Source organism: Leptosomus discolor, chromosome 6 (assembly GCF_034619465.1).
Source record: "Leptosomus discolor isolate bLepDis1 chromosome 6, bLepDis1.hap2, whole genome shotgun sequence".
NCBI classification, from domain to species: Eukaryota; Metazoa; Chordata; class Aves; order Leptosomiformes; family Leptosomidae; genus Leptosomus; species Leptosomus discolor.
Genome location: NC_141396.1, coordinates 23,304,176 through 23,327,836, shown reverse-complemented (window position 1 = coordinate 23,327,836; position 23,661 = coordinate 23,304,176). Strand labels below are relative to the sequence as shown.

Sequence of the window (23,661 nt, the reverse complement as noted above, 5' to 3'; positions counted from 1 at the left end):
TTTAGTAATGGAAATGAACCAAATACTTCCTGTGAAATGGAAAGCCCTGTACACCAGGGACACAAAAGGATCAAAAGACAGTGCACACATTCACAGGGAGGGGCAACAGGATGAAAATGCTAAACAAGGATTTAATAGATGCTTTGTGTGATTTTTGAACATTTATAAACATAATTTCTTTTTTTTTTTTTCTTGAAGAGGAGGAAGCCTTGAGGTTTAATGGTAATTTCAAACCAACCACTCAAACACAAATCCTTCACATACTGAGTTTTGCAGGGCAGAATTGTGTTTGCTCAAGGTACCAACAAACCAGTGCTTTGTTATGCACGAGCCTTTCCTCTACTAACAGCCCCTTTCAGATTTCTGCACATTTAATGGTTTTGGGCAGTATGGTGATGTGCATGTGAATAAACATACCTATCTCTCTCTCTCTCTCTCTCTCTCTCTCTCTTTCTTGCATGCAGTGATGTAAAAAGAATAGGACTTGGCAAAGTCTTGATGAGGCAGACTGTAAAATCACAGATGTTTCCTCTCCAGAAAATCCACATAGAAAAAGTGCTCAGCATAGCCTAAGGGTTGCTGTGCTGCAGCTCTTCAGAGCATAGTAGAGCTTCAGAGCAACCTGAGCTCCCTTGGTTCCTTGGTCAGTGGTGGTGCCTGCTGCTACATATGGGTGTCAGTTGGGCAGCATCAAGGAATTCCAAGTGGAAACAAGGCAGTCTGGAGCAATTAGTTATTTCCCCCCATCTTTACGCAGACTTATGTACGAGAGGAATCATATGTATGCTTAAACAGTGGAATTTGTTGTTTACAAACAGTGGTTAGGGTGTAGGGATGAATTGGAAGCATCATATACTGACTGTAATGAATGGGATTGTCAGGCAGGTGAGTGCAAGCTGTTAAAAAGTAGTGCCCCACTACCATGTGGAATGCTCCATTAGACTGAAATCATAATCAGAAAAAGAAGTCTAGGAGACTGTATCACTGGTGCTTTTTGACGAAGAATGAGATTGCAGAGACACTAATTAGTCAGAAAGACACAAAAAAACAGGCCCTAAACAGTCATGAAACCAAAATTTTCCATTGTCTTACATGACAGCTGAGCCTGTCATGAGATGCATGAAGGTAACTATCTGAGAGATGCTAGCTAGACTGCTTTTGCTGGGGTCAAACATTTTCTTGGTAAATTTCCTTCAGTCCAGATGCTAACCACAGCTAGCACTGACACAGTCTGTCTCATCAACTACTTGCTAGGGTTTTTGCCTTAAAAGAGCAAAATATGGTGTTGCGATGAAATGCTAGGGTGAGATAAGAATCCGCCATTGTCATTTCCAGATTCAGTTCCAGAGAGACTAGTTTCTGATAAAGTTGATTCAGCACTCATACGGGACAAGCCGGTTCAGGAGACAGTGCCAAGTGAGAAGAGGGCAATGGAGGAGAAGAGAAGCATTGTCAAGAGCCCTCACCACATGGCTGATACCTCCGTCGATGATATTGGCATTCCACTGAGGGTAAGACAACACACATACATGGTCGATGCGCAAAATCTGGGCTAGATTCTGCCTGCCTTAGGACTTGGGGCATTTGCTGAAGCTCCAGTGGCTGCAGAGATTTAAGGGAAGATAGAATTCTAGTTCTAACATATTTTATTATGAACACTCACATTCGCTATCAATGACCTGTTTCAGCTGCCTCGGGGTGGGAGGGGGAAACAAAAAATTAATATCTCTTTTCATCATTTTTGAGAATTCTGTTTTCTGCTCTTCTGTTTCATTCACAGCTAGCAGCCAAGGGAGAGTTTTGTCTCAGAGTTGGGGTTGTTCAGCCTGGAGAAGAGAAGGCTATGGGGAGACCTTACAGCGGCCTTCCAGTACTTAAAGGGGGCCTGCAGGAAAGGTGGGGAGGGACTCTTTATCAGGGAGTGTAGTGATAGGCCAAGGGGTGATGGTTTCAAACTGAAAGAAGGTAGGTTAGCTATTCTTTACTGTGGGGTGGTGAGACACTGAACAGAGAAGTTGTGGCTGCCCACTCCCTGGCAATGTTCAAGGTCAGGTTGGATGGGGTTTGAGCAACCTGGTCTAGTGGAAGGTGTCCCTGCCCATGGCAGGGGGGTTGAAACTAGGTGGTCTTTAAGGTCCCTTCCAATCTAAACCATTCTATGATTTTAGCAATCTTAAAGGTGGATATCTCTTCTATACAATATGTTTAAGTTCATTTAGTGTTCAGGGGAAATTATCACGAAAAGAATTTTTAACCTATTCATACAACTAGTGTCTGGAGTGACTTGAACACCGAATGTTTCCAATTGTCCATTGAATGCTTAGGAAATTGGTATGTATGACTAAAATAGGCAAGGTGTCTTTTTTTAGACGTCGAATCAGATTAATATGCAAAACCTTCCACACAATCTACAGGTCTACACAGATTACAGCCTACTCCTGCAAAGCTTTTACATTATTATTAACTTGAGTGTAGCCTGTAGCTTCATTATGTGTGGGATTATATATCTGAGTGAAGTCACTCATTGTCGAAGTATTAATTTCATATAGCAGAGTGTAAACTTTTTCATGCTGGAAGAGTTGCAAGAACTTTGAAAGGCTGGTAGAATTCATGGTTGTGATTATTTCTGTGTATATTTATTTTTCTAATAGAATACAGACAGATCGAAGGACTGGTACAAGACAATGTTTAAACAGATCCACAAGCTAAATAGAGGTACTGTAATACAGTTGTGTTTTATTTACTTTAAAAGACCACTTTGATAGCATTTTGTTTCATTCATGTGAAGAATTGTACTGGAAGTTACATAAAAGCATTTTTTGTTAACTAGTGTTTGCTCTGCACCACAGAACTCAACCAATGTATTTGAAATCTCTGAAATCAAAAGTGAGTGAACAGTGAAGTCCAAAGAAAGGTCTGAGTTGTTCTGAAAGGTGAATTGCAGTGCCCTCATGAAATCAAGAGTACCATTTGAGATCAGAAAACTGCTAATAACTCCATACTTGGAGAAAGTAGATCCCCAAACTCCAGTTTTAGCATCTAACCACCCACCCGCACACACACTTTTGAAGGACAGTAGGTTATGACTGAAACTACTCTGTGCACAAGACAAAACTTTTCACACTGTGAAGCTTCAGTACCTGCATAACAAAGCTTGATTTGAAGTTCACTGAAAACCAATGGAAAGGTTTCCATTGATTTTTAGTGAGTTCAGAATCTGAACTCTGCTTTTTCAAAACCTCAAATTTTCTCCTTTCAAAACCTAAAATTATGGTGAGCACTTGCAAACTTCGTAGTGGTGCAGTCTCAGGGGATCCCCTACTTTGGGGCACGTCTGTGCCTGGCTGCTGCTGTGTTCATGTTTGTTCTTCTGCGTGAAAAATGGCTGCAGTAGCATTTGCAAACTGAACTGTCTGAACAGCCTGATGTACAGGAAAATGCGATTCAGAACTGTGCTTATATAATAAAACGCAGAGCATGCGAAACTGGAGCTGTATTTGCCTCTGCAGGTGTGTCGTGATGAGCTTTATGCATAGATAAATGCTGTGTTGTACTGAATGGAATGAGAAAGAGTTGAACTGTTTCCTGATCCCACTGCTCCTAACAGAGGTTCTTCAGCTCAGCCAGAGCCCATGCTTCAAAAGGAGGAGAATGAGTTTAGTCCCCTCAGCTTCCAGGATCTCTTGCAGGGCCCAAACATGCAAGGCAGCAATGAGCAAAGAGGCATCTAGGTTGTGTCGTCCTAGAACATCAGGATGAGAGGGACTGTTCTGCAGTCAGCTTGTATGGATTCTTGTCTCGCCCTTCTTCCCCTTTAAATCTGTCCTCTCTGTTCTTTTTTGCAAATCATGTTCCTCTCCTTAGACACTCCTGAAGAAAACCCTTATTGCCCTACCTACATATTTCCTGAACTTCCTGAAATCCAGCAAAAAAATGAAGGTACCAGAAGTTTAGTCAGAGTATCTGTTGTCTTGTGCTTTGAGTTAACTGTACTATAGCACCCTAATAGTAACTAGATTCAGGTTCTAGATTTCTGTTACCCATGTTTTACACTGGCTGGAAATTCAGTTGTGCCCAGTATACCTTCTTGTGTGATGCATAAAATAACTAAATCTTTGCTAATCCATTAATCTTTTTTAAAGTATGATGCCATTTACTCTAGTATTATTAAAGTAGGCAATATGGTAAATCATATGGTAATAGGAAATTGGGGGATGAAGCAGAACCTCCACTTTGCTGTGGATAGTCTCAAAATCCACTGCTTTTCTCTGCTGCAGAAGACAATCCTTATTCTCCTACATACCAGTTTCCTGCGTCTACTCCTAGTCCTATCTCTGAAGGTAATAATAAAGGACCATATATATTTTTCTGCACAAATGCTGCCTTATTTATTTTCTTCCTGGAATTTTTTCTAGTTGCTGAGCATTATGCTGCCTCATAATGATTTGCTGCACTCTAAGCATTGCCTTGACTGTATGATGCCTTTTTGGCTTTGCAGTGCTCCTCTGGCTTTGTAACTAGTGTTTGACTAATGCTACAGACTTGGGGTTGCTTGGTTTTATGTGCTTATCAGTTGTATTTAGCCGTGTGTGTGCAGTGATTATTTAACATGCCTAGAATGCTGACTTACATGTGAAGATGTGATTTAACTGAAGTTTCTCCTGCCCCCATTTCAGATGGATACATTTCTTTAATTATTTCCTTCTGGTTTTGAATATTAACACAGTATTAGGGCCAGACCCGAAATGCCGCTGAAGTCTATTGGTAAAAAGGCTGCTTGCTTCAGTGGGTTTTGGATCAGTCCCTCAATGTAGTCTTTTAAAATAGATATAACTTGGTAACATAGGTTCAGGGCTGGCCTTAGGTGCACTTGGCATATCTAGGCAAGGACAGAGTTCAACGGTCTTGTCAGCACATCTTGCAACTTGAAATAACACTGTCTTTGCCTTATCCGCTTCATGTGCTCAGCAGATTCCTTTAAACTTCATGTACGAACCAAAATCCTTTGAAGTCATGTTTCAGGGATGGTGAAATAGCATCTATTGCAGTGGCAATCATATAATTGTGTGTTACACTTACGTATGAGAAACACTGGAATCCGCTGGCACACATTGGACATACAGACATTTCCTGATTGGGAAATTGTTGACTTGGTGCTGGCCCTGTTGACTTGGTGCTTTGATGTCACTTTAGATCCTGCAATTTAGGAACTTGCTACTTAGCCTGTGCCTCAAGCCAGCCCTGGTGAGACTATTAATTAACCATTTAATTCGGTGTTTATATTAAACGTCTGGTGGGAACTGTGTAAGAAGCTTACAATACAGGTTCGAGCTGAGATGCTCAAAGAAGACTAGGAGTTGGAAGGCGCATTTCACTGTTAAAATGAATATGGATGAGTGTCATGCAGGTGTCTAAGATACTTGCTGATTTCTTGGTGACACCTGTAGGTGAAGAATCTTGTCTTGCTGATCATAATGCAGTGTAAATTATTTTCTGTTGGCAATAGAAGGTGGGTGTGGATGAGAGTGAAATAAAGAGTCTCAGTAACTAACTGATAAAGGAGTTTTACAGAGATTCAATTTTCTTCTTTGTGATGTTTGAAAATCCATTTTGCTCTTGTCTGAACTTATGTAGTTTGCTAAGCCAATGATGATAATACATTGAGAGTCTGGTTTCCCATAAATGTCCCCTATGCACTTACAAATGTGCATATGAAAGTAATTTTCTGGTTTAGGTAGTTGCCATTTTATTGGACCAAACACTTGCTTTTTATTCTGAATATGTTAGGAAGTTTCTTTAATATTTGCTTGGATTCTTTCCTTGAAAAGGAATTGGGAATATCTGACCATGTAGATGGGTTGCAGTGCATGTTTAATGATTAGAAAAAATTTCGAAGTTATATACTCAGTGGCAAAGTGTTTATACAGAAATGGGTTGAAGCCTCAATTTCATACAGTCAGTGTCAAGAGTTTTTTGCTTTGGATTGGTGCATACAATCTCCTAGAAACACCAGGATTTGGGCTCCCCTCTAAAATACCTTTAGAGTCTCTAGAAACATAGAGGGTATGGCCAAGCCATGGAAAAATCAAACAAAACCTGAAGATTCTCTAGAAACTACTAGGGAACAGCCTCTTCTTGCTAAAGGAATTGGATTTTGAAATTACAAACTGGTGATACCCTGCTCCATTAAGGAGGATCCTATAGATAGAATGCAGCTCTGAGAGCCAGGAGATCTTATTGTAATGCTCATCTCTGATTAACTCTTTAATCTTTATCAAGTCATTCCAGGTTTCTGTGTTTCAGCATTCCTTGCTGTAAAAAGGGAAGAAATGTAGACACTCTTCATCATAAGATACTCAGAGACCCGTTCTCCTTATTATTGCTGATATTAGAATATCAGCAATTGGAAAAGAGCACTTACCTGAAGTGAATTGTTTACTGTATGGTTTTCCTGTCTGAATGATGAGCTAAAATGAATATTGATATTTCTCTTCAAGTAAGTAAATCAATTTATTCGTTGATCACCAGCACTAAATAAGACTATGAGACGTGAATGGCTGTGAAGATAGTTTTAGACATTTGTTCATCTGTATTTGTAGAGACAGAGGTTTGTGATTTACCAAGTATTTTACTATCTAATAAACCAAACTTTTATATAGGAATACTGGTTAAGTTTGTAAACAATTCAGTGCAATAACATTGAATAAATAAAATATTTGTTTTCTGTCATTTAGGTTTAAAATATGGGAATTGGCCTGAAAATTGACCTTCGCTATTTTTTAACCTGAAGCTTATGATAAACATACCAGAGCTAATAACCATCTGTTTGGAACTTAAACCTCCTCATTCATTCACCAAGAGAACTCAGCAGAGAGACTAAAAGTTAAGACTTCTTTGAGCCTTTGTGAAAGGCTTGATTAAGGCTTGAGTGCAATTTCAGATCAGCTGTGTAGCCAGATTGTTTTTTCCAGCAGATGAGATTGGCTATAAGCAGCTGGTTGATGTCCTCCTTGAGAGAAGATCAGGAAATTGTTTCAATCTTTTGATCAGCATCACTAAAATCACGTAATGCATTTTTAGAATGTTCTCTTATCTAGCTTATTCTAGCTTAATCTATTTCGGTTTTCTGTCTTTTTATCTCTGTCACTTTTAGTGGTTTATTCACAAAGGTATTAGTAATACCTTTGCTCACAGTTCTCTTTGCAGTCATTGCATTGCACTTTGCATTTTGCCTTGGAAGTCCTGTAGATGTCTCATATACACATCCCTGCAAATTTGAACCCTCAGCAGCAGAGAAAGGTGATAGGCCCATGGTTCCAGTTTCCAGATCTGATCCTAGCTCCCCCTGCTACTACCTGCAATTCATTGAGCTTTCATTCCAAAGCCTGTTGAAGATGGCGGAAAGATACCACTAGGTTTTTGATTGAGTCAAAGTCTCTCTGGACATCACTTGTAGAGTGAGGGGTGGTAATGCTGCCATCCTCCCACCTTTTTTTTGGGTATGTCTCCCTTGCACACTCCAGTACCATGTTGTCTTTGACTAAGGCAGTATGTCGTTCCACGGCCCAAGCCAGCAGTTGTGTCCTGGGAATGACATTGCTGTGTTGATGCAGTGTAGCAGTTCCAGTGTCACAGAAAGAAGGTTGTTCAGCTTGGGGGCCAGACCACACCACTCAGTGATACTGGTGTCATTGCTAGCACTTTCAGAGCTGCTTGAGTATCTCTATTGCACTCTATAGGCATGTCTTTCCTATTTAAAAAGTAAGCTCTTCAGAACAAGGACAGTCTCTTGGTTCAACTATACCTGTGTCTTGTGCCAGCAGTGTTGTCTATGCCTAAAAGATGATCTGAGTCAGTGAACATACTTCAACTTGGTGTGCAAGTTAATACAAGGAAGATGTCCCAGGAATTATCATATGTGATTGAGAGCAGGACTGCTCAGCTCTGTTACTGTGTCTAGCACCTAATGAGTTATTTTAGGTATATACTGTGGCTTTTAGATCTTCTGTTGATCTTTCAGCTTTTGATAAAATGGATCTAATAACCCTTGCTGTAGAGGAGTTTTGTGATAAAAAGTGATCATTTTCAAAAGTGCTTTCAGAGCCTGGAGAAAGGTGTTAGTGTAAGTAGTACATTAATATTTGTATCTAATCTAGGAATTACATTTAAATGCAATTTAAACCTCATTGGGATTTTCTTTTTTTAGGATCCTCTCCTTGTGGTAAGTATTGGGCATATCACTCAAATTATGGCTGTATAGTAGAAGAAATGAAAAGGGTCTCTGGTGGTCAGCTTCTTTAGGGCTTTTTCAGCTCACTTGCAAAATGCTTTTGTCTTTCAGATGAAGATTCTGATTCATATTCTCCTCGTTATTCCTATTCTGAGGACAGTAAGTAATTCACATTTCTTGTGTAATCTGTTGAACAGAAAGGGCATGTAAAGCATGTATTTATTTGCCTTCTATCCTGTTCACCAATATTCCTATATTTGACTTACCCTACAGGCAGAACCCACCTTTCAGTTCCCCGTTCCAAGAGTGAAATGGACAATATTGATTCAGAGAAGGTTGTTAAGAGGTCTGCCACTTTGCCACTGCCAAACCGTACTTCATCGCTGAAATCAAGCCCAGAAAGGTGACCTGAACTAAGATAGATTTGGATCAGTACTGGAAGAATCTCCGAAAGCTATGAATGGGAAGGGAACTAAGGTGGAAGCTTTAGGTCCACAACTCTAGTTAAAATTTTTTGGGGAAATGGAGATGTAGTTTTGACTCGGACTTCTACTTAGCTGCAGTGAGCTCCTTCGCTGAGCATCATGCCTATACAGTGCCTACCACAGAGTTACAGTGAAAACTCTTAGCTCAGTGTTACACTGTAAAGGCATCTCAGAATATAAGCAAGTAGCAATAATTGTGGAGAAGCAAAATTTGGATTTATGTTGAGCCTTGGTGAAAGTTTTGTTACATTTTCCATCTCTGAGGAGTGCCACCCATATGAACTTTGTTGGAAGTAGGTTCTAGTTAGCAGCGTCATTTCTGATCTTTCAAGATTACTTCCCTCCTGGTTTTTTGCTTTGTTTATTACCGTGTGTTTGAAGCCTTTTTGTAACAGTAATGAATGCGTTTACAAAGTAAAGGGAAAGCAGAATGAGCCAATGAGTATTTTATGTCCTGCTGAATTCTTGCAGCTCTTGAACTGTTCTTCCCTCCCTCACTGACTCCACATGCTCTCAATGTTTTTCACTTGCTGCCTCAAATGAACAATGCCATAATTTGAGATTGCTAATTCAGTGAGCATCTCAGGCCACCAGATATCAGGAGATAAAGTTTGCTGATAGAATGTGTCTCTTTTCAGTGGTGCCCAGTGACAGGACAAGGGGCAACGGGCACAAACTGGAGCACAGGAAGTTCTGCCTCAACATGAAGAAAAACTTCTTTACGTTAAGGGTGACAGAGCACTGGAACAGGCTGCCCAGGGAGGCTGTGGAATCTCCTTCCCTGGAGATACTCAAAACCTGCCTGGATGCAGTGCTGTGCAACCTGCTTTAGCAGGGGGGTTGGACTAGATAATCTCCAGAGGTCCCTTGCAACCCCTGCCATTCTGTGGTTCTGTGAAGAAACCCCCTCTGCTCCAGGGGTTTCAGCAGCTAAGCCATATCAAACTCTGCCTGCTGTAGATAAACAAATACATGCCCGGAGGCCTATCTGAACTGTTCCTCTTGCAGCAGGCTCCTTTCCTAGATTAAAAAAGAAGTACCCTGATTAACAGTGAAAGGCGTCTGTCAAAAGGAAGTGCTTGTCTCCATGGAAACCACAGTGTTTTGGGTTAATTGATCTTTCTTTCCTCAGGACTGACTGGGAGCCTCCAGACAAGAAGGTGGACACCAGAAAATACCGTGCAGAGCCCAGGAGCATTTATGACTATCAGCCGGGAAAATCCTCAGTTCTGAACAATGAAAAGATGGTAATGTTTGTTTTATCCTAGTTTGTGGCTTTATCCTGTGATTGTAAAATACTCCCCGAGTGCTTGTCCAGTTCCATTCGGATATGATTCCTTATGCTTACGTTGAAGTGCTCATGTGATGTATTTCCTGTATCGTTTGTTTTGAAAACTGTTTTGCATAACTTCCTAACATTTTTGTTCTCTCTAAAGCAAGATCCAGGGGGATTGAGAGGCTTCTTTCCTTTTGGACGTGTTGTTTTCTGTGTTAAGTATGGATCACTAACCCTAGTTTTAATCCATGTTTGACATTGTGACCTGTCCAGCAGCTGTTTTGCCAGCTGTACTTTATCTAGGGCACAGCATTAGTTGATGCAGGAGAGTTGATGGGGTTATGGAACAAAGCAGACTGGTTCAGTTTCTGTGTTACTCTGATGCTTTAAACACTGCACAGCTAATTTTTAGAGTGCCCATAGCATGCCTCAAGGGATGCCTCTGAGGTGCATTAGGACATGACAGTCTCCTTTGGGCTGCTTTCTTCCTCAGCTGGATCTCACCACTTCTGTGGCAGGTGTGGCAGAACTGAATATGAGCTGGCTCTTAAGCTATGCTGGTGTGTAACCTTGAGTATTAGGCGAACTGTTACCAATTTCAGTTTGAATTTGTAAGTAATGCTGTGGGCATACAAGAGTCTCATTCTGCAGGCTTGGCTAAGAACACTTGGCAAGGGGCAGGGCAGAGAGGTGGTGCTGACCTCATCAGCCAGTCCTGCATAAATCGCCACAGCTCACTTAAGGTGTCCTTCTGTGGTGCAAGTGTGACACTGTAAGTGCTAGAAAATACTGAATGAGGTTACTAGTGAATAGCCAGTTTGGTACATAAAGATATAATTGTTCTAGATAGGCATTAATTTGAAGGATTCAATTAGAAACACTGATTACATGCAAGATTCCAGATGTAAACTGGACTTTGTACCTTAACAGCTCAGGCATTGATCCATGCATGGAGTAGGTAAAGGAGTGCTCCTGTAAACCTGACAAGGATTTTACATAAGAGTGAACAGCAATTTAAATCAATAGAAACATATGAGTCAAGTCTGATCTGAGACCTGATGTTTCTCCTTAGTATTTTGGTGGGTTTTCTTTTTCCCTTCCAAGTGCAATCAAGGTCCGTCACTTTTTGAAATCCTGCAGACAGCTTCTTTTCATACCTGTGTCCCTTCATTGATTTCAACAAAGTTGCTCCTCCTAGGACCGTGACCCGAGTGCCTATTGAAATGGGCGATGGGTGACTGTCTTGATCCTGCTGGGCATTGGCTCAGCCCATTAGAGAAGTGCCAGTGAGGAGTGGTTTGAACATGGTATCACAACTCCTTTCATGCAGTCCATCCTGCAGCAAGATTTCTGCTGACTTAAGTGGTAATTTTGTCTCACAGTAAACAAGATTGAAGAGATTAAAGCAAAGACTAAACCTTGTGGCAAAAGGCCTGCTTCATCTGTGTACTTAAGCCTTTGTGAAAAGTCTATCATCACCAGTGGCACTGCTTACATGTTCAGACTTCATCAGGTACTTAATTGAGATGTTGAATCAGAGTCTAAAAGCCACAAGCAGGACCATCATCCACATAATTGAGAAGTTGTACAGAGCTCATCAAAGACAAGACAACTGTGATAGCTGTGTTACTTCCAATGTTTTTTGAGCTTTAATTTCAAGCTATAGATCACAGAAAAAAGAAGGTCTTGAAATGATGGCCTCATGATCTCCATCAGTCTAATTAAATACAACAGTAATACAGTGGTTAGCAGCTAGATCTTTCAAGGAGGCTGCAGGAGATTGTTGGATATCTCCTGGTAATCACACCCAGAGCTGTGACTATCAGAATCTCAATCCAAAACCATTTCAGAGTAATGAAGAGCGTCCTGTTGACGTCAGTGGGCTTTTTTTTAGTGTAAAGGCAGTTATATAACAAGATGAGTACTTTTAGTTGGAGTGGAGTAAAAAAAAAAATGGAGGCATTGCTTCTGTTGTGCCTTTAAGAAATAGCCAAATCATCCTCCAGGCCATTGGAGATCAAACATGATGTAACCATTTATCTTCTGGACTGAAGTATTGTGCGTCTTTTAGCATCAATCTTGAGCTCTTGTCCCAGAGCTTTTTTTGTGATACGTACTGGCAGTTGCAGAGTCTGGGACATCTAGTAAAGCCCAGCACTGTTGGCAACTCTCCTCTGCCTCAGTAAATCTGTCACTGGAAGATTTGCATCAGGACACTTTGCGTTGGCCCTCCGTGCATGTGTGTGGCTCATCGCTTGTTGTGATGGAGCACTTGGGATCACACTGGCGTGTCAGGCATAATGTATTTATATTTTTAGTGCAGTGAGATATCCATTATGTCTAAGACTTAGGTACACTGAAATGCAGGAGTTAGCTATGTGTCTTTTGGGGAGTGGCGCCTCATAACCCTTGGGAATAGAGTTATTATTAATTCTTGTACCTCACCTGTAGTATTTTTAAACAGCTACGACTATTTTAACTTTTTTTGTTTCATTAAAACAGATTGTATGAACAAAAGGGAATTTCCTTTTCAACTGCTGTTTTCTGTCCTGTCTGATTTTCCCTGATTGTAGTTTTGTCTGATTCTCTTAACATTTATTTGTGAAGAAACAATATTGTCTCTCTGTCCGTCCCTTCAGAGATCATTCAGGGATGCACTCTGTCTGACTCGTGTCTCCTTTGATTTAGAAAACCACCTTTCACTCTGTTTGCAGTGTATAGAACAGGGTTTCTCACATATTCATGTGCTGTTAAAGATGCAGTATTTGAATTTCAGTCTTGCTGAATCTCTTTTTTTTTTTTTTTTTTTTTTTTTTTTTTTTTACAAATGAAGATTTTAAAAAACATTTTTAGTACGTGCAGCTTTGGAGTTGATGGAAGTGTCTGACAGTAGGAGTGAGGACTGGTTGACTCCCAGCTCTTCCATTGAGTCTCCCTGTGACTCTGGGCAAGCTGCATAATCTCTCTCTGTGTGGGTCTCCTGATCTGTAAAATGCAATTCATTCATATTCATGTTGCTCACAGTGATGCCATTAGGCTTAACTGATGTTTGCAAAGCAGTTCATGGCCTTTGTGAGAGAGGTGCTATAGAAATTCCAAATTATAAGGCTAAATATCTACATTTTAGAATGGAAACCATGGGATCTGCATCTCTAACAGTCCCTTTCCGTGTATTCTTTGCATAATGTTATCCTTCTCTTTCTTCCATTCCCCTATCACCAACTCCTTTAGACTCGGGATATAAGCCCAGAAGAGATAGATTTAAAGAATGAACCTTGGTATAAATTCTTTTCGGAATTGGAGTTTGGGAAACCGGTAAGTTTGATAGTTCAATGACCAATGAGGTCAATCTGCCTTTTTTTTTTTTTTTTTTTTTTAAAAAAAAATGATTGTCACATCTCTTTGCTAGGCCCTAAACCTGGAACAGCTGCCTTAATCATTTAAAAATATGTTTTTTCATAACATCATGCTGGTATTGATGTAAAGCAGCTGTTCTGTGACCACTTTAAGTATTCTGACGCCATTTATAAACATTCCCCACCTTCCACCCATATGTATCAACAAGGCAATGTTTTTTCACGCACCATGGTTCAAACTACATTTTTATTGTTAACGTTACAAGTAACGCCCTGTTCTTATTATTGAAAGTTGTTATTCAAAACCCTTGTTCTCCCTGTGCCTAACAAGATCTAGGATGGCTGATATGTAGCTTTAAGTCAAGGAGAATCACTCATTTATTCCTGGCCTTAGCTTATAAACTGTAGGTCAGTAATTTCCAGCTGTCCATAAACAGGTCATGACCCGGTTTTCTGCTCATTTCCTTATGCATGTAGCTGCCCGTTGCCCAAATGTGGTGCATCAGTCTGTTGAATAGCCCTTACCATTCCCTGAAACCAAGGGAGTCTGAGAACAGTGTGCTTTCTTTTCAAATGGAGCTGTGTTGCTATGGGGGGTGGGGGGGGAGGCTTTGACTTCCTGCTCTGGAAAAAGATGAAGCAAAGCTTAATTATTCAGTAGGACAAAGAACATTTTGATGGAGGGAAGACATCAGTGGTCACACCTATTGGAAAAAACCATAACTTTAAAGAATTTTATGACCTGGTTCTTGCTGATTAAGCACTGTTAGCTTCATTATTAAATACTGTTTAGTAAGCTGCTCTTACTGCACCAGAGGGTCGGTATCAGCCTCTCACAGCTATTCAAGTATAGTGGTTGTTTCTTCTTTCTCCTTGAGGTCAGTTGTCAAATGCCCATGCATACCATTTTTGAGTGCTGCTGAGGTTTCCCTGCATGTACAATAAACCAGAAGCAGATTTTAAGATTCAGTGCTGGATTCAAAGGGAACTGCACATGGACACCAGAGAGCAAGTTTTCTTTAAATGTACTCTTTGTTCTCACAGAATTGACAAAATTCCTCTACGCAGAATGTAGCTGCCTGAGGTTAGGTGCCCAGTCTGATCACATCATAGATATACTGTAATTTTTGCTGAAAAATGAACATGTACAGTGACTGGGTAGTCCATTCTGTCATAGAAAACTATGTTTAATAACTATGTACCTTCCACCCTAAACTAATAAAGGAGCTTCAACAGTATTTGAGATAAGAACCCCTAACTTTTAGGCAGTAGAAGTCAGGTAAATCCTACCTCCCTGAGGCTTTTAACTGATACCAGTATAAGGATTTAACCCTTCACCAGTTGTCATGGTTTGATTTCCACAAAGTGAGCAGAAACCTGCTTCTCTTTGCTGCTGTGTAATTAATAGCCATATGCTTTTGCAATGGATGAAGGTTTGTCATCTCTATGGTCCTTCGAGTTAATGGAAAATGTGTCAGAGAAAGGAGAAGTTTTATGCCCTTGGGCCTTTCCAGAAGTGAGGGTATATCTGTTCCTTAGAAGCGTGCATTTGTGCCTTTAGTCATGCAGCCTTGGCCTTCAGAAGAGGGCATCTTGGGCTACACCAGCAATCCATCTTTTGTTCAAGAGAGCATCCATTCTCTTGATGAGTTCCCCACTTTGCTCAGGGCACTGTTGTTAAGGGCTGCTTTCTTAGAGCTTGCCTTGAAGTCATATCCTGTGTCAACTTGCTCTAGCTCCATAGCCATGCAACAGTGCTCCCTAACCAACTATGCCCCCCCCCCCCCCCCCCCCCCCCCCCCCAATGTGATACTCTGTACATAGTGCTTTGGCATCACGCACTTGAATTGAGGATGCCATCTCAGACTTTTATAGCTAGCAAAGCTCCACGTGAGCTTCATTACCGCATCCAAAAGATTATGCTTTTTGTAGCTTTGCTCACTCAGGTCATGAGAACACCAGATTTTTGTGACCAGCTAGTGGCTAAGCTTCATGCCTAAACAGAGAGTTTGAACTGATGTTTGCTAGCACCTGGGATTTTCAGAGATTCTCTTTGTCCCAGCTTTTTTTCCAGTGCTGGAGACAATGCGTACTTCTACAGGCATAATTTCCCCTGGCTTTCTGACTTGATTTGCAGCTATGTGACGTGGGCAGGAAACACCCTTGTTAAAAGGGAGCAAAGGATTTTTGTGAGCCTCTGGGTGTTGCTTTTCAAAGACACCAGAATAACCAGGATGGGGCTTTCTCCATTGAGGAAAGCACATGTACTTCCTAGGGCAGCTGAAGCGACACTTTGCTGGACCGGCATCTCAGATGCATTTCTGGGCAGGCGCATGCCCTGCTGACAGGTAGATGAGTCTCTGCACCATGAATGCTTTTTCTGTGTGCTGCTGAGACTGAATCCCCACATGCTCTCTCCTTCCTTCCTCCTGACCCATGGCTCCGCAGCTCCATGAAGCCCATCCACAAAATTTGACATTCGTTCAGTCTAGAGCTCAGTTGTCTTCCACTGTGATTGCAGGGTCACACAAATGGGCACTTTCTCCCAGCCCTTCCTGAGACAGCACTGAGTAAGCTCTTTGCTATAAATGAAGAAGCAGGGGGCTGGGAAAAGGGGTGCATGTCCTGCCTGCTCATCTCCTTCCTTGCAAATCTCAGACCTAAATCTTTGCAACACCATCTACCCCCTTGCAGCTGCTGTTTTGATGGGTAAGAAATAGGTATTTAGTGTTTGCATCCACACAGTGGCTGTCCAAATGTAAGTGGGACAGATTCAAACTACAGATGCAAGAAGTCTAAAAGCAATTTGGACCAAGACCCAATTGTCATATCTTAGTCTCACCCTTGATAGACTGACACTCGGAGAATCCCTGTCAGTGACTTGGAGTCACTTTAATAATCTAGTCACAGAAGTCAGTATAGATGCGTAGGATGATGCTAAGCTTGCCAGCCAACAGAGGTTATTTTTGTTTGGAAACAGAGCAAATGTGTTCTGATTTCACAAAGTAAGAACAAAGTCTCTTTGAGCCTATAAGAGAGAGGTGCATATCAGGTGAAATGAGGATATTAGTGTGACATTGTTTGGATAGGAGTGTCAGGACAAAGGTCTTTCACTTTGAATAATCCTTCCTGATGTTTACATGTGCATCCAAAGAGAAAATCCTGTTTTGAAATCGGTGTCTTCACCTATAGGATGAATTTTAAATAACTAGATTCCAAACTTCCATATGTCCTACTCTGTCCACCAACCCCCCCCCCCCCAAACAACCGCCCAAACCAGTGGAATAAAAAATAACTCTACATTCTCATTGCCCCACAATGCCACCACTGGAAATTCAGCTATTTGTTCATATGGTATGTATTCATAGTCTGGCGGGGGTGGGAAAGATTCTCCCTTTTCTTTGTCAAAGGCCTTTGTTTTACCCTTTCCTTTTGAAAAGAAGAATGAGCAAGACAAACGCTTTTTATGACTGTGTGGTTTTATTCCCCATTTTGTTTTGGTTTGGTTTTGTGTTAAGAATGCTTTAACCACCAGCTGTGGGCTCCCTCTGGAGAGTCCAAAATCCCTTAGAGCACCTTGCAAAACTAAAAATGTCCTCAAACACTACTGAAGACAGCCCCTCTCAGACTGCATGTATGCTCCCTTTTGCCTCCCATGATCTCTTGATATTTGTGCTATAGAGGATTTATCCCTCTTTCTATCTCTCTTTCTCTGTTGTGGTTTTTTTTTTCATTTCTTTTCAGTGTTGATGCAAATCCCCTATTGTATTCCCCCTCTGTTCTAATCCAGTTTCCATATTCTCTGTGATGTCTTTCCTTATCTCCATTTCCTCATTTCCTTCCTCTGCTTTCCATCAGCCTCCAAAAAAGATTTGGGATTATACTCCTGGAGATTGCTCTATCCTTACTAGAGAGGATAGAAAGGTAATTGTGCCTCACGTACATTGTACTACAGCATCTAACGTGTATGTATGTGTGTATGTGATTGGTTTGGTTTTTTTTTTTTGTAGTATTGCTTGGGTTTTGTGTGCTTGTGAGTGATTTTTTTAATTGGGCTTGAGCTCATTAGCCTAACAATTAAGGAGCTAGTAAATTGGTTTAATAAACAATTCTTAAAGCATAATCAGCCATAATTTAGAGTGGTGGTTTTGCTATCTTGACTTGCAATGATAATTATACTAACAGCATATTGCATATTGTTAGAGCATCTTTTTTTTTTTACAGGTGGGTTTTATAACTTTATGGTTTGTAGAATTAGATTCTAGCAGGCCTGTGTATCTCTTAATTTTGAATGTAAATGCTTAAAACTATTTCCTTTGTAATGATTAAAACATGATTAATTACTAGTGATTTTCTATGTATTGTCCATACCATCTTTGTCTTTTTTCAGTTAAAAAGGCTGACTTTTTTTTTTTTTTTCAAAATTAACATTCCTTTGGTTTCCCCTAACCCTAAGCATTATTTTCCCATTCTTCTTCTCCTTCTTTAACCAGACTGATCTAGAAAAAGACCTCTACCTCTACCAGACTGAGTTAGAGGCAGATTTAGAAAAAATGGAGAAGCTTTATAAAGCGCCACATAAAAAGCCACAGAAGGTATTTCCTCTTCTTTTCATGCTGCCAATCCCTGTTTCCAAACTCTCTGCTCTAATCTATTCACTGCTGGATGATTATTAAATGAGGTTGTGATAAATAATGGTTCTGACCATTCTGACTGCATGGCTTGCTGTGTTGCTGTCAGAAATAATAGAACGTGATGCTGAGAATCCGGCTTGAAATCCATTTCAGATACAGTGATTTCCTCTTTCCCCATTCCCTTTCAGCTGCCCCCCACCCCAGTCCCCCTTTAGGGTTTTGAGTTCAGTGTCTGAAAAAAAAAAAAACCCTCTATTTTTCACATGAATAGGCAGCAGCAATCAGCTTAAAATTCTTGGTTGGCATCACGTCATCATCTCGTGCCTTTCAAGCGTGTTGCCATCTACCCTCCCTTCATACAAGCCCTGCTTTCTGCGAGAAGCTCATGCCTACCCAAGATTTGGATATTTGCAAGAGATTTTACACAGTTTTCCTTACGGTGCATCTTGCCATGGCCGCCTGAGGCAGGTCAGCTGGTGCTGCTGTTTTGAGGGTCTGCAGGACCCATACCATGAAATGATAGATTAATTTGGTAACACGCCATTTTTTCTATTTTTTTTTTCCTGTTGTTGTTGGCTTTTTTTTTTTTTGAAGCTGCGGCATTTCACCAGGATTTGAAAAAGCTGCTTTTTCAAACCTAAGATACGCTTTTTCTTCCTACATAGGAATCCTCAGATAGATGAGGGGACACCAAATAGAGCATTTCTTCTAAAATTGCCTTCAATTTTTTAAATAATGTGCCTAGGAAGTGTTAGATGGATTTAAAGCAAGCGGATAAGAACTGGCTTTTGCTATTGAACCTGTGCAGCTGGCATTGCTTCTCTTAAGTAAGGAATCTGAACTGAAACGTTGCTTTTCTTATTAGTGCTTTGGTATTTTTTTGAATGTTGAAGAATGTATTGTGCTGCAGAAATATACCTTTAAAACAAAGGCGGGCAGTGACTGGTTGGGCAAAAAGCTTGGGGAAATAATTATGAGCATGTGTCTGCTGGTCATGGCCCAGCTGGTTATCTCTTCTTGCTTTTGGCTTTATTCACAATGACTCATTTGCAGACAAAAGAATAGGCACTGGGAAAAGGCATAGGCTGTGCTAAAAACCTGTCACTGCCCTGAAGGAACTCAGGAAAATTGTCGCTTTTCTGCAAAGACATTGACAGCTTAAATTGCATTTAGACTTAAACCTCAATGTCTCCTCAAGGCAAATATTCAAGTAATAGATGGAAAATTACTTAAGAAAGCCTTTTTCTTTCTCCTCACATGAAAGTGTGTATCAATGACTCCTTTGTTTGGACTTTTCGCAGAATACAGCAGGTATTACTCCTCTGGAAACTTCCACAGACCATTCTTCCTAGTAAGTTTTCCAATTGCTTTTTGATGTCTCTTTACAGTCTGAGGGCACGTAGGATAGGGGTTTGGGCATTGGAAATGGGTTGGCTTCATTTTTTGTGATGTATATAGACAAATGCGTGTACCATGAGAATTATACACATGCTTTAGATGAGTCCAGGTGCAGTTGATCTTCAATGAATTTTGAAGTGATTACACAAGTGATTGTATTGTCTAGATAAGAATTGCTGGTTTGGGTTTTTTTGAAGTCACTGTCTAGCACAAACAGACCTTTAACTCCACCTTGATAAAGTTTGCAAATTGACTGTAACTTCATGCAACTTCATTGTGTGGAATAAACAAAGTTTGTTTCTGTTACATGTGTATGATATATTGTCCCCTGTTAGATATTCCCAGTTATGCACACCAGATCAAAAGGATGCTGTTGATGGAAGGCAATAATTTTCCAGCTTACAGGAAGGGAACAGTGGTAGCATAACGATATTTCTCAAAGATCTAATGTGGCACTGTTTTTCTGGAAGAATACATAATAAACAGTATGCTCTGTGTGAATGAGTTGTAGATGGAGCTTGTTTGTCTTAAAAGAGGAACACACACACAAAAAAAAAAAAAAGGAGGAGCAAGATGCTTGAGCTGTACTGAGTTACTTGTGCCATGGAGGCAGCTCCTACTGTGAATCTGCTGCTCCTTGTAACTAGACTGAGTGCTTAATGTTGTCCGTAGGCACAGTGATCCCCTCTGCATGGATGGTTCGTTAGGAAAGGCATGTTCTTCTCCAGACGCCCATTAATATCACGTGTTTTCACCGCTCTTCTGGGGCTGCCTCAGAGGTTTACTGTACTACTTTCAACTCTGTTCCCTTCTGTCTGTGTTCATACTGCTGGGAAACTTGCACACTGCTGCATTTTGTTGGTTGCTCTTATGACTGTTTGGTAGGGAGAGAATGGTAAAGTTTTCACGCATGGCAGCACTGTCTGTGCCCTTTCTGACGCCATGCAAAGTAGGCAGGAGTGCCAGCATCTGCACCAGCAGAGGGGAAGCACCTGGGTAGGCTGGGAATAGGACATAACAGCAGACCCAGTGGAGTCACATGATCTTCCCTGTCCTGCCTTTAGAAAGCAGGGAGAAAAGATACCTGGAGTTTATTGTCTCTTCTGCAGTGTTGCTCCTCCCTCCGTTCACCTGATTCTGATCTTGCAGGCTGCTTTGGCCCTAACACAGTACTGCTTGCTGGCCCTAATAAGGGAGCAGCTGGTAAAGGGACTCTGTCTCCCCCAGGTGTATTCCCAAAGGAGAATCATTTTAACCCTTCAGTTTTTAACAACAAGGCTAAAATGCTTTTACCTCCCAGGTGAGGAACCTCAGGTCAGTCATTATTCCCTGCTACAACTGGTAAGGCTTCCTTGGGAACTTGGCAAAGAGAGGCACCGGGAAAACCCGTACAAGACACAGCAGCTCTGTAGCTATGGGTCTGTTTGAGCATTGACTAGGTTGAAAAAGTGACAGTATTCCCTTTCTCTTTCATGGTGCTTTTCACGAGCATTTACTCCAGAAAGTAATTTATGGGACTGCATATGACCTGGTTTTCCTTGTCCAGAAACTAAAAATCTTCTTTGTGATCCAGATATTGTGTGCTTCCACCTCCATAGCCAGTCCTCTGATGTGTTCGAAAGCTTTCTCTTTACCACCTAAGTACGGTGTCTATCCAAAATAAACAGATGCATGTACAAATTTATCCACAACAAGCAGGAGTAACCACAAGCCTTTCCACACTCACATAAATTTGTATCACTCCTGCACATCAGGGTATAAACCAGCTTTCAGAATGTTTTCCATGAATTGGCAAATGCCCTTTTTTTTTTTTTCTTTTTTCCCCAAAACTTTCCAGCAGTCGTGTTTTGGCCCCAGAATAGCTTTGTGAGACTCCATCTTATTCTGAAGAGCCTGGTTAAGCACAGGAACTGGTATCAGACGAGCTTAGCTTTTAGGAAAACATTATCTGCTTGATTGTTCAGTAAGTCTTTTGTACCTGGAAAGGCTGTTTATACCATAGCATTGTGTCACGGTTTGAGGCTGGGCCGGCCACTAACGAATGACAGACGCTCTCTACTAACCCCTCTCCCCTCCCAAAAGGGAAAAGGAGAGAGAACAAGGGAGAGAGACTTTACGGTTTGGAAAAGAAAACTAAAACAGCTTTAATGGAACAATAACAATAAAAGAAAAGATAATAATAAGAATAAGGAAAAAATGAAATATATACAGTATGTACAAATATATACAAAACCAATACCGAACCCAACTCCCCCCACCCTGATGACAATACGTCACCACCACACCGCAGGGCTGGCACTGGGGCAGTCCCAGGCTGGACTCGGCAGCAGACAGGGACGGGATGCAGGAGCTGGACTCAGGCACTGGATTCAGGGATGCACGGATCAGTCCTCCTCAGATGTCGGCCATCAAAGAAGAGCGAAGGGACGAGAGCCTCGTGATCTCTCAGCTTTATACTGAATATGACGTCTATGGGATGGAATACTCTGTTGGTCAGGTTTGGGTCACCTGTCCAGTTCGCTCCTCCCTGTAGGTGCGACCCTTTTCACTCCTGGCACCCCAACACGGAGTACAAGATTTAGCAGTGGCCTTGGTCGCCATAAGAACAAGTATAAGCAAGGGCCTCTCTGCACACCATTCCTTGGTACGAACTATAAACATCAGGCCTTATCACTGCTAGGAGCAGTCACTGTCTGGAAAAACATGCTGCTGTTTCAGAAAGTGCTGGTAGTTAGAGGAGACTTAACTGAAAAGTTAAAGCACTAGAACAGAATTAGTTCTGATTTAGCCCAAACCAGGACACATTGTTGGGTATTTTTTTAGAGAGAAAATAGTGAAATTCACCAATCAGATGTGGGAGTATACTTGTGCTTAGATTCATGACTGAGGAAACAGATTTGTAATAAAGGTTCAGCCTTTAAAAGCCTAAGAAAATTGTACTCATATTAAAAGCATTTTGTTTATACATCTGCATGGTAGACCTAGAGTCCAGGATTTTTCATTCCCTGTAGTGGAAGCCTGAGGCAAAGCTGAGCAGAACTTGCACATCTGGGAATTTCTTTGGCATTTAAAACAGTAGTGTCTATAGCCCTGTACTATTTCTTCTCTGCGTGGTCCCTCACTGATGGGCTTGAGAGATTGTTCTGGGAGCCTTGAGCTATAGTATTAACTGGGAGGCTAAACTGGTTGCGATGAACTCCTGAGCAGCTGTGCTTTATAAGCACGGGACAGGCATGGCTAGTGTTTGAGGAGAGAGGACTGGGAGCTGGAAGATATTTGTGGTATTTTTAGCTAGCCAGTGAATTTCTGCTGTCTGCAAAGAAATCATGCATCTTAAAATAAAGGAGGAGTGCTCTTCTACCACCAGTTTTCTGGGGGACTGAGCTGGGAGAGTTTCTTCAGGTGGAGAATGCTACGGTAGTGCCAAACCTAGAATATTATCACCATGTATTCACAATATCTTCATTCGGTACTTGTTCTTCATACACAGTCTATTCTGGGTTCACAAGTGTGGTTTTCTCTTTCTTTGCATGAAGCTCTCAGCAAGCAGAAGTGACCCACTGGCGTCCCTCCCCCTTTTTTGTGTTTTCCAGCTCCACATATTCACCCAACTACCATGCAGTGAAGAGGGAGTCAGAACCAGCACTGGGGGACCCTGCTGGCTTGGAGAATGAAAGGCAGATTTACAAGAGTGTGCTGGAAGGTGGAGATATCCCGTTCCAGGGGCTGAGTGGTCTCAAGCGACCTTCTAGCTCTGCTTCCACAAAAGGTAGGTGGCCAGGGCACTAACCTCTTCTCCATTTCGCACAGTGTCAAAAGCCAGGTGATAAGGGGCAAACTGCTGCAGGGTTTAGAGTCCAGTTCAAGCCAGTTGAGGTTTCCTCTGTCCTTCCTTTTTGCCATCCCCAGTTTTCCCTCCTTTTTTCTCTCAGACCATACTGGCCAATATTTGTCATGACCCCTTTATCTGATCCAAGGTTCTGCTTCCCAACAAGGACCAGCTCACTCAGCCGCATCTCACACCCTCATGTTCTTCCTTGGGGCTGCTCAGGCTGGCCTTGCTATCCATCTGCTCCCACTCCCTTGCCATGCTAGAGCCCTTCCCTGCCTTTTCTGCTCTTCCTGCTGTGAGATTTTGCAGGCCACACCATGTCTGCTGGCCTGGCTACCTTCGTGTAGCTGGCACCATGTGCTCCACAGCCTCCTGCCTGCAAGAGGTGTGCAGAGAATGCAAGGGACACTGAACCAGCCATGCCCTGCAGAGCCTGAGACAGTGAGGCAG

At 41.6% G+C, this 23,661-nt stretch overlaps 1 protein-coding gene across 3 annotated transcripts in view; it reads left to right on the top strand.

Annotated features, from left to right (window-relative positions):
• Positions 1-23,661, top strand: part of SORBS1 (sorbin and SH3 domain containing 1) — an 81,524-nt gene that overhangs the window by 31,631 nt on the left and 26,232 nt on the right. The window contains exons 12-24 of one of the 3 annotated variants that reach the window (XM_086466359.1): positions 1,336-1,511; positions 2,652-2,715; positions 3,865-3,939; positions 4,278-4,340; positions 8,342-8,389; positions 8,504-8,633; positions 9,848-9,962; positions 13,223-13,306; positions 16,687-16,701; positions 17,206-17,271; positions 17,841-17,942; positions 19,283-19,332; positions 22,973-23,148. In XM_086466359.1, coding sequence (XP_086322485.1) covers positions 1,336-1,511; positions 2,652-2,715; positions 3,865-3,939; positions 4,278-4,340; positions 8,342-8,389; positions 8,504-8,633; positions 9,848-9,962; positions 13,223-13,306; positions 16,687-16,701; positions 17,206-17,271; positions 17,841-17,942; positions 19,283-19,332; positions 22,973-23,148 — 1,164 coding nt within the window. The remainder of the gene's footprint in view (positions 1-1,335; positions 1,512-2,651; positions 2,716-3,864; positions 3,940-4,277; positions 4,341-8,341; positions 8,390-8,503; positions 8,634-9,847; positions 9,963-13,222; positions 13,307-16,686; positions 16,702-17,205; positions 17,272-17,840; positions 17,943-19,282; positions 19,333-22,972; positions 23,149-23,661) is intronic. The other 2 variants (XM_086466361.1, XM_086466360.1) reach the window with 2 other exon arrangements.